This window comes from Peromyscus californicus, unplaced genomic scaffold, assembly GCF_007827085.1.
Source record: "Peromyscus californicus insignis strain IS unplaced genomic scaffold, ASM782708v3 Scaffold_12__1_contigs__length_115047231, whole genome shotgun sequence".
Classification (NCBI taxonomy): Eukaryota; Metazoa; Chordata; class Mammalia; order Rodentia; family Cricetidae; genus Peromyscus; species Peromyscus californicus.
In genome coordinates, this window is record NW_026294413.1 from 325,703 (window position 1) to 340,243 (window position 14,541).

Below are 14,541 nucleotides of genomic sequence, written 5' to 3' on the forward strand. Positions count from 1 at the left end.
GGATTTAAAAAAATTAAGTAAGAAAGGGAAAAAAAGAAGATGTGAGATGGGATGAGGGGGCTGCCTTGAGAAGTTGAAAGGGTGAAAACTTTAGGGCAGAAAGAGGGGCTGTGTGTCACTCTCACACAACAGGGATTATAGCTCTGACATGACATCTCCTTAGTATTTACTTTTACATTTTATACTAAGGTATAATTTTGTGAAAGCACTATTTCTTTTCATTTAGTATTTTTAAATGAAATACTATCAAGTAATATTTTTTTTATATTTATATATTTATAAATATATTTATATTATATTTTTCAGTATTTTCTAAAATTCATATATAAAGAAAAGTTTATTATTTTCATGGGGTATGCTTTGCAGCAGTATTTACTATTAAAGTGAGGGTAAGTAGAAATGTCAATTAGAAAGTTTAAAATGATAGAAGGTCAATGCTTTTGAGGATTGGTCTAATTTGCCCAATGTTTTTCATTAAGAAAGAGGTGAAGTCAAGGGTCGGAATTCAACCTCTTCTCCCAATGTCAGTGGACTGTTAAGAACTTCCATGTTTCCTTCTGGTTCTCATGAGTAATGAGTTAACTATTGGGCAGAGATCAAAAGAGAGGACACGGGTGTTCTATCTTTAGCTGGTTTTCTACTTGCTGAATCCATAATAAGCAACTTAATTCCAAAGCAGCATAATTGGGATGTTATGTCATGAGTATCAAGCAGCCTGCACTATAGTTCTCTGATTCTGTGTGTGGAGATATCTTTACTCATGAACACTGCCATCTGCTATGGCTTTGCATTTGTCTTTTCTAGCTCTAAACATTTCTAGCTCTTTCTTGCAGCCAGTTCTCCTGCTGCCACTGCTGTTCACAGGGGGTATTTCCCTGGGTTGACAAGGTATCCAAAAGTCAGTGAGATCACTTTAAAAAATAAACATAAAAATGCAAAAGCAGCTGCTTATGTTTTGTGACCTTGATAAGCTGTCAACTGCAAACTACTGCTTCATATGCAGTTCTTTTCCCATTTATTTAAAGTTCAGGATTTAAGAAATTATTGTATACTCTACTCCACAGTAAATCTACATCTGAGAGGGGAAAATGACACCAACTCCTTGGTTCATCAGATTAGCAGACATTGAAGTATGACATTACAGGAGAAGAGAGGGGACATAGTTCAGTGGAAAGAAGTTTTTTAATCAAGATGCTTAGGGTTGGATTCAGACTTCTGCACCTATTACCTCTGAGATTTTGCTTCCTCAGCAAATGCATAATGATATTTTGTTTTGTTATCACATTGACTTGAACATGAATATAATATATAAAAAATTTGCTGTAGGGCAGCAGTTCTCAACCTGTGGGTCATAACCCCATTGGGGGTAGCATGTCAGATATACTACATACCAGATATTTACATTATGACTCATACAGTAGCAAAATTACAGTTATGAAGTAGCAGTAAAATAATTTTGTGATTGAGGATCACCACAACATGAAGAACTATATTAAGGGTCACAGATTAGGAAGGTTGAGAACCATTGCTCTAGGATTGTCAAGATGGATCAGTGAGTAAATGCATTTGCCACCAAAGTTGGTGACCTGAATTCAAACCTCAGATCTCACATGATAGGAAAGAGAAAACCAACTACACAAGCTAACCTTCACACATGTGCTATGGCATGCATATACATGTATACACACACTAAATAAATGTAAAAATTTAAAATTAAGACTTTATGCAGTTAGCTATGCATTTATTTAGTGTGTTTGAGCTAGTATCATTTTGAAATAAGTATGATACTATATGCAAGAATGAAGGTGGCTTGCAAATAAATGCCTAGTTTAGTCCAAACTGTTCCCTGTCTCTTTTTTTTTAAATTGTAATTTTTTTATTGGAAAACAAATATACAACTTGGAATGGATTTGAGGCAAATTGTGCCATAAGCAGATTTTCTTTAAGTGGCTAAACAAAGTTTAAAAAGCAAGTAACAATAAAAGAAAATGTTTCTGGTACAACACCAGCAATACAAAAAAAGAGTGTACGAGTACCTGGATAAAACACCTGTTTTGCAGTAGTGCAACTTGAAGTACACATTGTTGACTGTCCACAGTCCATGCTTCAACAACAACATGCTGACAGTTCCTACAACGACTTTAAAAGGCAAAAACCCAGATGTTCCCTCACTTGACCAACTCCATCTAAGTTCAGATGTGCACATGGGCTTGGATATATCCAGAGTAAGCCACATGCAACATGTTACTTGTTTTCTAAAAGAAGGTTTAAGGACAATGACAGAAGATAAGGGAAGAAAACATGGAGGAATAAAGTCCTAATTACTATACATGCATATTCTTTTGACAGTAGGGGAATCTTTTACAGATAAGTTACAAACAAAGGCAAATAAACAATTTTGTACAAGAAATTTAACACATTCTGTACAATGTCTTCACTTTACTGTCATCATTTGTACAAACTCTTCATAGTTTACCTGACTGTCCCCATCGATATCTGCTTCCCTGATCATTTCATTCACCTCTTCATCTGTTAGCTTCTCTCCGAGGTTTGTCATCACATGGCGAAGCTCTGCTGCACTGATATACCCATTACCATCCTTATCAAACACGTGGAATGCTTCTCTAATTTCCTCTCCACTGTCTGTATCTTTCATTTTTCTTGCCATCATTGTCAGAAATTCAGGGAAGTCAATTGTGCCATTACCATCTGCATCTACTTCATTGATCATGTCCTGTAGCTCTGCTTCTGTGGGGTTCTGCCCCAGAGACCTCATCACAGTCCCCAGCTCCTTTGTTGCTATAGTCCCATCACCATCCTTGTCAAATAGTGAGAAGGTTTCTTTGAATTCTGCAATCTGCTCTTCAGTCAGTTGGTCAGCCATGCTGCAAGGGCTACCGGTTTCCGAGATGCGACCACACAAACGCTCGGTTCGCTCACTGTGCTCGGACTACTGTTCCCTGTCTCTTAAGCTTAGGTAATTCGGGGGCTTTCAGGAAGCAACCAACACTAGCCCTCTATGAACTAATGAAGGTCTAATACAAGGGCCTTTTAATTTTAGTTTACAGTGATTTAACTACCCAGTTATACTGTTCACTTTTTAAGGGCAGATTATATGCCATCTATCTTGCTACATCAGTGATTAGCACATGTTAGATAACTGAGTCTTCCTCCTATAATAATAGCTTCCACAGCACATTTTAAAAATTTTTACCTGAAGTTCATCTGTGATGTGTATGCTGTCATAGCCCAAAGTTCATCTGAAATTTAAGCTCTTCATTTTTAGTCTAAATCTTCAACCATGGCCACTGGGAACCATTTGTATGCCTATTGAAATAGCAAAACCTACTTTTCTTTCTTTCTTTCTTTCTTTCTTTCTTTCTTTCTTTCTTTCTTTCTTTCTTTCTTTCTTTCTTTCTTTTTTTTCTTTCTTTCCTTCATCTGTTTCTATCCTATCCATCATCTATCTATCATCTATCTATCTATCTATATATCTATCTATCTATCTATCTATCTATCTATCTATTTATTTTACATCTTGACCACAGTTTCCCCTCACTCTTCTCCATTTCCTTCCCCCACCTCCCCTTCACTCCCCACCATCCACTCCTCCTCTGTTTCTGTTCAGAAAAGGACAGACTGCTCATGGGTATCAACAAAGCATTGCATATTAAGTTATGGTAAGACTAGAGCATTTTTTCTTGTACCATGACTAGGTCTTGAGAAACTCTGAGGATGGAGTAAAAAAAGAAAAGAAAATTAAGAAAAGGAAGTTAATAAAAAAAATGGCAGCCTAGGAGAGTATCATATCCTAAACCAAGAGAGCAAGGTGTCCTAGGGAGGCTGCCCACAGTTTGCCAGTAAATCCAGATCAATTAAATATTTAGAATCTTTCTTGGTTGCCACCACCTGTAGCAAGACAACACATAAAGAAGGATCAATAGACTCTTAGCATGGGGCTTCCTATCCCCAGTCCATTACCTTTTGCTTCACTTTAATGAAACATTGTCAACCATAAGCTGGGGGCTTGTTGAAGGATAAAGTTGGGAAAATCGCATGGACTTGCCTGTGTAGAGACATGCTCATTAAAAGTGCTAAATGAACATCAGTCATCAGTTCTGTTGTTGACTGTGTGATCCCCACAAAGTTAAGAAAACAGAACATAATATCACTGCCTAAGATTCTTGTCGTTAGCAAAAAAGAACATCCATAAAACTCACAAAGCCTCCTGTGACTGAGAACTCCCACTTAGTGCTGGCTTCTTCCTGTCTTCTAAAGATGGACTCTGACATCTCCTGGGGGTAACAGCAGCTAAGAGAGGCAGTTTTTATTTTTTCCCTCAAAATAGAAAGGATTCAAGGTAGGAAACAGAAGATAGAGAAATGAAGTCAGTAGAAAAGCAAAAATAAATTTCAGTAGAATCTTGAGAAATTTGGGGTTAAATCAACCCAAAATGTATTTGAGACTGCTCTAAAAAGTACCTTTAAGCACAGGGAAAGATTTATACTTTAATGTTCATCTTAGGAAGGACAGAGGGTATGGTCTGAATGCAGTTTAACAAAGCTCCCAAGAACATGTTTCTCCACTCAGAAAAACCTGAATCAAATCCCAACACTAGTATTTACACATTGGGCAACAATAGATTTCTTAATTTATCCATGAATCGTTCCTCTTATTTGTAAAATGGGAATTATTGTAACTAACTCTCTGAGTTTACCATGGACAATGTTAATGAAGACTATACCAGAAGACCAGTCTGTAGCAAAGGTCAGAAAAGGTTGATATTATTGTGACAATATTAGAGATGGATAAGTATAAAGGCAGGTAGAGAGAGATGTAACTATTATTTTCAGCTCCAGTAAAATGTTTGTGAAGTGTGGATTAGGTTATTCTGATTTTAGAAGTCAGTCCTTGCTTGAGTTGAAGGGACAAAGCCATCATCAGTGTCAGAGTAGAAGGGAGCTATGACTAACTTAATATTTGTCAGTTTTGTGTTCAATGTTTTCTAAAAGGGAGTGGATGAGGGAAGATGAATAACAACATAGTGTGAACTAGGACTCTGTTGTTCCTGGCTTGGATTTTGAAAATTAAAATAAGTTCCCTGTACTAAGAGGAAAATCATAATGAGAAGGCAGTGAAGGGGTAGAGGAGTGAGGACAAGATATGTTGTTAAAACATAAATTTACAACTGGCTATTACTCATGACTTACTTCCTGCAGCCTGTACAGCACCTTCTAGTGTTATAAAAGTTAGCCAATGAGAGTCAGCTTCCTAGTCAGTACCACCTTTGTTTCTTTTTTTCCCATTTCCCTGTCTTTTTTTTTATGAAGAGAATTTCTATTCATTTTACATATCAACCACAACCACAGATTTCCCTGTCCTTCGCTCCCCCGCCCCCCAGCCTTCCTCGCTCCCAATCCACCTCCCATTCCCACCTCCTTCAAGGCAAGGTCTCCCATGGGGAGTCAGCAGAGCCTGATACATTCAGTTGAGACAGGTCCAAGCCCCTCCTCCCTGCACCAAGGCTGTGCAAAGTGTCTCACCATAAGCACTAGGTTCCAAAAAGCCAGCCCATGCCTTTGTTTCTTAATGTCATATGGTCAAAATATGTGGTAACATCAAGTTCAACTTGGAAACCAAGAACAATGGTAATGACCTGTATTGTTCATAGGTCTCTGAGACACTCCTGACAAAAACTCAAGGATAGATAACCCATTCCCTGCACTGGGATTTTTATTTGGAAACCTATGGCTTTTGAGAGGAGCATTATCATACCCTGTTCATGATAACTCCAATTAAATTCATATATATATGAAACTTATGTAAAATATTAGATTACCATAGAGCTTTTTTTTCAAACATCCTTAGTTTTAGTTACCACTCTCCACCCTCTCCCCCACTTACTCTCCCATATCTCTCATCACATAAACTTCCCCCACCCCAAGTATTTCCCCTTTGTCCTTCATATCATCTGTGCTATAATGACAGTCAAAGCAAGACAGGCCTATGGGTGCAATAGTGGATTTACTGTTATAAAAATAACACATGCCTGGCACTGCAAATCTAGCCAAGAACCCATGGTTGAGGAGCTTGTACCATAGAGTGAACCTATTATTATTTATCCTGGTGACTATCAATGAAGAAAGGTGCTGAAAAGTATCAGGAATGACATTTTGGTTTAAGGTTGAAGGCAGAGGTTTGATAATCATTGGAATCAAAGCAGTAATTGCAAGCATGGGAGTAGATGGTAATGCCTAGGTGTAGATGTAACCGTCTTATTAAATAAGAAACACAGAGCCAATGCAAAGATGAAAGCCCAAGAGGTCAGAACTAAGAGCCTTACCCTTCACTCCTGCAGCTATCCTCTTCAGCCAAGAGACCTACTTCCTGTGTTTTTGTCTTTATATAGACTTTCTGTTCTGCCTTCTCATTGGTTGTAAACCCAACCACATGACCTCCTCGTCACTGCCCATCTGTACTGACCTCCAGTTCTTCTATGGTTGGTGTTGAGATTAAAGACGTGTGTCTCCATGCTGGCTGTATCCTTGAACACACAGAGATCCGCCTAGCTCTGCCTCCCAAGAGCTGGGATTAAAGGCGTGTGCCACCAACGCCCTGCTCCGCTATGGCTTGCTATTAGCTCTGACCCCAAGGCAACTTTATTTATTAACATACAAATAAAATCACATTTCAGTACAAATAAAATATCATCATACCTAGGGAGATCAGATGCAGTGAGAACAAAAAGATAAAAACCTGAAAGAATAAGTAGATTTAAGTGATAAGAATAGACTTTATAATGGAGACTGAATAAGATTTAGAAACAGAAGAGGAAAACTGGGAAGAAGCATTGTTGTTGAAGTAATGAAGCTGAAATGTTGAAGAACATTTCAAAAATATTATGCTCTAAAACATTACCTACTGTCAAAAAAAACTTGAATAGGATAAGAAATGAGATAATATTGAAATAGACATTATCAGACAGTAATAAGAATAGCTTAAAACAGTAAGTGGGATAAGCTTAAGGGGAAAGTAGCTAGCTATTTTTATTGAGCCTTTTCTGTTTCATAATTTTTGTTCTTCAGAATTTCATACACATATACAAAAAAAAACCAGGATCATATACATTTCCATTTCCCCCTCCAACCACTTCTATATCTCCCTAGCATGTCTCCCTCTCAACATCATACCTTCTTTAAGAAACATTTTTTGATAACCTACTTAGTCCAATTAGTGTTGCACACATATGCATGGGGGTGGGGTCATCCATTTACACCTGGGAAATCACCAGTGGCCACATCTGGAGCCTCATCTTTGTGCTTCATATAGTCATTAAAATTCTCAAAATGCTCTAGTTATTAGGTAAGAAAAAGGTACAGAGAAGTTAAACAGCTCCTTCAAGAACATATAGCTAGAAGGCTTTCTTGGCATGCATGAGACCCTAGATTGTATCTATGGTACCACAGTAGAACTTAGATACCTGATAAATGACACAGAGTACAATTCTTTAAATACACAGAGACCAGTTCCTTAGCCACCTAGTGTAGCAACTTAGGATAAGTTAATTATGTTATTAGAAAGTGTGCTTCAATGAGAGGGCAGCTGTTTCCTCATGGACACAAAAATATTCTGGTATCGCAGACACAGTAGCAGTTGGATTGAATCAATAGCCTATACCCGGACTTCAAGTGGCTCTATCATAGCATGTCTAGCTGGATGTGGTGATTCATACCTGTAATCTAACACTCAGGAGTCTGATGCAGAGGACTGCTGAATGTTAGGGGCTATCTTTGGCTATAGAGTGTGTTCTAGGCTAGCTTGGGTGTAAAATCAAACAATGATAAATGAAAACCAAAACAGACCACTTCAAGTCATGCTTCTATAAATAAACAGAAAAATACAATGATGAGGCCATAGCCTTAACTCAGGGATTGTCTTAATGACAATTGCTACAGTGATTAGTTATAATTTATAAAATCTTAAAATAAAAAATATAAGGCAGAGCATTTCTTTATTAACAGAATAAAGAATTTACTTTATTAGCTGAATGTTCATTTCTTCAAGACACCTCCCAGTAGCAGTGTAGCTTACAAAATAAGAGAAAACAAAAAGATGTGTGGCTTGAAAGAATCATGTGATGATATCTTGTGTACTCTAGTAAAATTTAAACTTTTTTGACTAAAATAATAAAAGAAGGTTATAATGAATATATATTATTATATTATGAAAAATATATATTATGTATATATGAAAAACTATATACAATAAGTATATACAATATATACAGTCAAGAATAACATTAACAGTGTCCAGTCCATTAACATTTGGCAAATGCAGAGAAAATACTCCATTATTTATCCTATTTTGGTGAGTCTAAAATGTTGTACCTAATTCACTTTCTATCCTAACTTGTATTACCAACCAAAAACTTTCTTTTCATGTCTTTCAAACTTATATACTTTATACCTCTTTAGTGAGTTTCTTTTCTGAATTTGTAAGGAAAGCTATAACTATCTAATCTTCAACTCCCTCAAAGACCCAAGAAGGAAATAATATTACCTAAGTAAGCAGGAAGTGCAAATAAGCGACTTCCAAAATATATGAGAAATTACAGAAACAGTTGGCTACCTGGACAGTCACCCAAAGTGACCTCTACAACATTGGGGCATCTATTTTCAGCCTATAGGCTTAGCATATCTGACAGACTTATCTGTGAAGCAGAATATACTGAAGGGTCTTGTCTTGGAAAGGATCAGCAGTCCTTTCTTTTGTGTCTTGATTGTCCATTTGGACTTCATACTGTCAGCAGTTGAGGCAAGGATACTTTCTTGCCCAATGTATAACTTTTGCCACAAAGAAAGTAAACTCCATATGAAGTTTCTTCATTGCCCATCTTCTCTGAAGTAGATTGGTGCTGCCAGGAGCAGACATGTCTCACTGTCATAAAAAAAGAATCTATACTATTCAAACATCTTAAATGCCTTATTCTGTAGATCTCTGAAGTGTTTGAAGGTGACCTACTTATCTACAATATATCTGTTTGACCTTGAAAACATACCTAATATGACTACAAGTTTGGTTGTAATGACTAACTACTCACTTGTATTTCTTTATATCTAATTAGTTGGTAATAACTTTCAAGGATTAGAAAATTGCATTAGATTGTTAAATGAGCTGTATAGATACAATATCTTTTGAAGAAGATTAGACATGTATGTGCAGAACATTCTAACAAAAAAATCTCAAATTTTTATCAATATCCAAAATTTGTATACAATATACAAAAATCAAATCCAATGTAAAATATTTAAAACTAGTAGTTGCTTTTTAAAAGTAGATTCAGTAATCTACTTTTTATCTTATATCCATATACTCCCATTTTTCTTTTCTAAATAGATTCAATAATCTACCCTTTTATCCTATCATTCTATACCTTTTTTTCAGATTCAATAATCTATCTCTTATATATAGCCTTTTTTCTTTTTCTTTTTTTTCAAACAAGAACCCTGAATCTAATTCTTTCTTTTTTTTTCAAACAAGAACTCTGAATCTAATCTCCTGTGTTTAGCTTTTTTTCTTGACCATTATCAATTAACAACTTGTAACCAACCATCCTAAACAATGACAATTATCCATAACCCACTGAAAGGCCAAAATTCACCCACCCCACCTTTTGAGAATGTAGGTATGGTGTTCTTAAAATTACTTCCTGTACAGGCATCATTAGGGGATCCTAAAAAGAAAAATTTTGTGTTGTCAAGTCCTGGGTAAGGTAGCTGTATCATTTGTTGTCCAGTCTCTGCATAATGCTAAAGTACAGGGCTTATCTCAAGTCCTGGTTAAAGTGGTCTGTGAGGCTGTATCATCTTAGCTAGCCATCTCAATATTGTCCTGAGCAGTTTGTAGTTCAAAGCCAATCTTTGGGTGGTATTTGTCAGCTTGGTGGCATTATCATAATCCTGAAGGAATCATTGTTGTGGGATCCCATTGTTGTGGAGACTTCAAATTCACTGTTAGGCATGGTCATGGTTCTCTGCAGAAAACTGATACAGACTCAAACCCAAAATCATGTACAGGAAGCTAGATGAAGCCTTTTTTCTAGTATTAGTTAGTACTCTATATGGCTGTTAATATCATAACAAATGTTTAAAATATATATCTTATAAATTTTGATATAAAATTTATACCTTAAGCAAAGTTTTAAAGAGTCAAAATAAAACCAAAGGATCATGAGATTAATAGCAATAGAATAATCCCTTAATTTTGGTTTTTCTTCTGTTCCATATCAGGTGGCTCTTCTGACATGATACAGAGATTTTGCATTTTCTTTTAACAAGCATGCTTGGGTTTAGAGAAGGAGAGAGCCACACTCCAACTTCAAAGCCAGCTTTAACTTTTTTTTTTATTTTTATTTTTATTTTGCAATACAATTCAGTTCAACATATCAGCCATGGATTCCCTTGTTCTCCCCCCTCTGGCCCCCCTCACCTTCCCCCCAGCCCACCCCCAATTCCCACCTCCTCCAGGGCAAAGCCTCCCCCGCCGATTGAGATCAACCTGGTAGACTCAGTCCAGGTAGGTCCAGTCCCCTCCTCCCAGGCCGAGCCAAGTGATCCTGCATAGGCCCCAGGTTTCAAACAGCCAACTCATGCAATGAGCACAGGACCCGGTCCCACTACCTGGATGCAGCTTTAACTTTTAATTGAACTGGGAATACATAAAGACCATTTGCACTATGTTTGTAGAGAAGAGTAGAAACAAATATTTAGGAAGACTTAGGAAATTTTATATATGATATACCAGTAGGCCAATTTGTTCTTTTTCTTGGGACATTTTTTCTGGATGATTTGTCCCTTTTCTTCAGATGTCTCATTTGTCCAGTGTTCTTCAGATTCCTTAGCCTTCATTCTCCTGAAAGAAATAAAAACCCTTCCACAAGCCTAACTTTGGGGATGTTCCCTTTTGGCAAGTTATAGCTGATTAAATAAAAAGCATTTGTTAGTTGTATAAGTTAATTTAAATTGGATGATCATGCTGGTTGATGAACTATCACCTCTTCTAATTAAGAGGTCTCTCTTGTTCACATCAAATCTTTAGCAATTTTGATGGTATCCACAGCTTTTCTTCTCTTGTAGAAACAAAAGCAAAACCTTGTCCCCAACATAACACATATCCTGGTTTCCATTCTGAGGTCAGCACATCCTTAAAGTATATAGGCTGATTTAACTTGGCAGTTTTTTTTTCTGTTATCCAATGTCTCTCCACAGCTGTTGTTCCTTTCTCATTAGCATTGAGAAAATTCAAAGTTAATAAAGCATTATGTAATCCATTTCTGGGGGGGTTTGTTACCCTTTCTGTTTATTTAGCATATCCTTTAGAGTTTGATTTGATCTTTCTATGACTGCTTGGCCTGTAGGAATATGTGGTATACCTGTAATATGCTTTATATTGTAATAAGCAAAAAAACTGTTTCATTTTACCAGAGACACATGCTAGGGCATTGTCAGTTTTAATTTGTACAGGCATATCCATGATGGCCCTAACTTCTAGCAAATGCATGATTACAGAATCAACCTTTTCAGAACTCTGAGCGGTTGCCCATTGAAATCCTGAATAGATATCAATGGTGTGGTGTACTGTAGCATGAATCTCAACAGGTCTTACTAATAAAAACAAACCTGGGGCCAGGTATTGGGGTGAACGCTGAAAGATCAGAGAAGCAGAACAAGCCACAGCTACCTCACCTTGCCAATTCCTCAACTGATCCTGTTTCCTCAGACTGGATGCCTCTCAGCTGAACTGTGGTGCTCAAAAGCCTAAAAGCTTAACCAGCAAAAGCTTCTAGTTTCTGGTCTTCATGCCTTATATACTTTTATGCTTTCTGCCATCACTCCCTGGGATTAAAGGCTCACTTTCTTGGATTAAAGGCATGAGTCACCATGCTTGACTGTATCCTTGAACACACAGAGATCCAGGTAGATCTCTGCCTCTGGAATGCTAGGATTAAAGGCATGTGCTACCACTGCCTATCCTCTATGTTTAATATTGTGGCTGTTCTGTTCTCTGATCCTCAGATAAGTTTATTAGCATGCACAATATTTTGGGGAACACAATACCACCACAGTGTACATATTTCATTATTCTAATTTCTACAAAATGAAAAATATCTATCTGCCAGATTTCATTCCTCTGATTACCCTTTGGGTTACATCCAGCTGGTAGTTGAGTTTGATTGCATAAAGAACAAGTAGGACACTTTCTTGTAATTTCCTTTGCTTTTTGCCATCTTTTTTTAAACCCATACTATTGACACGATGGGTTTTTTTTTTAATGAAATTCTGAGACTTCCAGCAATTTCCTATCAATAATTGATCGATCTCCTCATTACCTTGTGCTAGAGGGCCTGGAAGACCCGTATGAGATTGGATGTGTGTTATCTATAAGGGATGATTCCTATTCCTGATTATTTCTTGTAACTGAGCAAATAATGAAGTTAATTCTGACTCATCAGGAATAAATTCAGCAGTTTCAATGTATAAGACCACTCTTGCTGCATACTGAAAGTCAGTAACTATGTTGAGAATTTCCAAAATATCCATTAATACCATTGGAATAGCATATATTTCCAATTTTTGGACAGAAGTATAAGAACTTTGAACCACTTTACTAAATTTTCTAGTTTGTAACCTGCCTTTCCTTTTGGTTTGCATAAGTATAAAATGTAGGGGCTCTAGATATTGGTGTTTCTGATACTATTCAAGGCAGGATCCATTGAGTTTTCTTTATAAGTTTAATTCTGTTGCTTTTGGAGTATTTGTTGTTAATCTCTCCAAAAAATTACTTCAAGCTCTTTGTCAAGGTTCACTTTCTGCCAATAATTTGTCAATTTTTTCATTAGTTAAAGGTACTACAATTTCTGCTGGGTTTATTGCTGCTAATTGACCAAGTCTCAATTTTCCTTTTAAAATCAACTCAGAGATCTTTTCACATAAGTTTTTAATTTTTTACTCTGTTTATTTGGTAGAAATATCCATTCCAATATAATATTTTCCCTCTGTATTAAATTTCCTGTAGGAGAATGCTTAGAGAGTAAAATAATCAAAATGTAATCAAGCTTTGAATCCAAGTGATCCACATGTATGTCCTGTATTTTCTTTTTCACCAAAGCCAATTCTCTCTCAGCTTCAGCTGATAATTCTCTTGGAATATTTAAGTCCTTGTCACCATCTAAAGTTTTGAACAAATTACTCAGTTCATCATTCTTTACCCCAATAGTGGTTCATAGATTGGAAATGTCTCCTAATAATCTATGAAAGTCATTAAGAGTCTGTAATTGATCTCTCTTAATTTGCACTTTTTGGGGTCTAATTTTTTGTAGACCTATTTTATATCCTAAATAATTAATAGAATCTCCTCTTTGTATCTTTTCAGGAGCAATTTGTAATCCCCAACAAAGCAAAATTTTCTTCACTTCTTCAAACATTTTTTCTAAATTATCTGCATTTGAATCAACTAGTAAAATGTTGTCCACATAATGGTAAACTATAGATTGAGAAAATTGTTTACATATTACTTTCAAAGGCTGTCATACAAAATATTGGCACAGGGTTGGGCTATTTAATATTCCCTGTGGGGGGAATCTTCCATTGATATCTCTTAACTGGCTGAGAATTATTATAATTAGGCACTGTGAAAGTAAATTTTTCTCTGTCTTTTTCTTGTAAGGATATTGAGAAGATATAGTCTTTTAATTGATAACTATAAGAGGCCATCTTTTAGGTAACAGAGAAGGCAAAAGAATTCCAGATTGTAGAGAACCTATTTGCTGAATTACCTTGTTAACAGCTCTTAGATCTGCTACCATTCTCCACTAACTGGACTTCATTTTAATAACAAGTACAGGAGAATTCCAAGGGTTGGTTGATTCTTCAATATGCTGAGCATTTACCTGCTCTTGTGACAGCTGTTCTAAGGCTTGTAGTTTCTCTGTTGTTAAAGGCCATTGCTGAATCCATACAGACTTGTCTCTTAACCATTTTAAAGGTAGGGCTGTTGGTATCTTTGAAAGATTTGCAGCTGTTATGCCCTGTTCTTGTGCAATCTGGATGGTCAGTGACTGTTCTCTATAATTACTTCTAATATTTTTTCCTAGAAACATATGTTAGTTTATAGTTTGTTTCTAAGATTGGAGGAATGTTAATTTGGTTATTCCATTGTTGTAATAAATCATATCCCCATAAATTCATAGCTATATTAGCTACATATGGCTTTAATTTTTCTCTCTGTCCTTCTGGACCTATACATTAGACCTATCTCAAGCTCTGTTTTACTTGGGATAATGTTCCAATCCCTAAAAGCTGAACTTTTACCTCCTGAAGAGACCAATTTAGATGCCAAGATTCTGGCGCAATTATTGTTACATCTACAACTGTGTCTACAAAACCTTCAATGACAATGTCATTTATTTGTGTTTTTAATTTTGGTCTGGGTTTGCTTATAGAAGTTTGTCAAAAAAATTGCTTTATGGTTTCTCCTGAATTT

At 36.3% G+C, this 14,541-nt stretch overlaps 2 protein-coding genes across 3 annotated transcripts in view; one reads left to right on the forward strand and one right to left on the reverse strand.

The window, feature by feature from the left end:
• Fgf14 (fibroblast growth factor 14) overlaps positions 1-14,541 on the forward strand; it is a 661,678-nt gene that overhangs the window by 176,235 nt on the left and 470,902 nt on the right. The gene's annotated exons all lie outside the window — the stretch shown is intronic.
• On the reverse strand, positions 1,854-2,950 carry LOC128107007 (calmodulin-alpha-like). Its single transcript, XM_052732369.1, has one exon. It carries the CDS (start codon positions 2,882-2,884, stop codon positions 2,435-2,437), a length of 450 nt encoding a protein of 149 aa, XP_052588329.1. The 5' UTR covers positions 2,885-2,950; the 3' UTR covers positions 1,854-2,434.

Bases quoted from the DNA above. Each gene is read 5' to 3' on its own strand.
- LOC128107007 (XM_052732369.1), bottom strand. From the start codon at position 2,884: ATGGCTGACCAACTGACTGAAGAGCAGATTGCAGAATTCAAAGAAACC.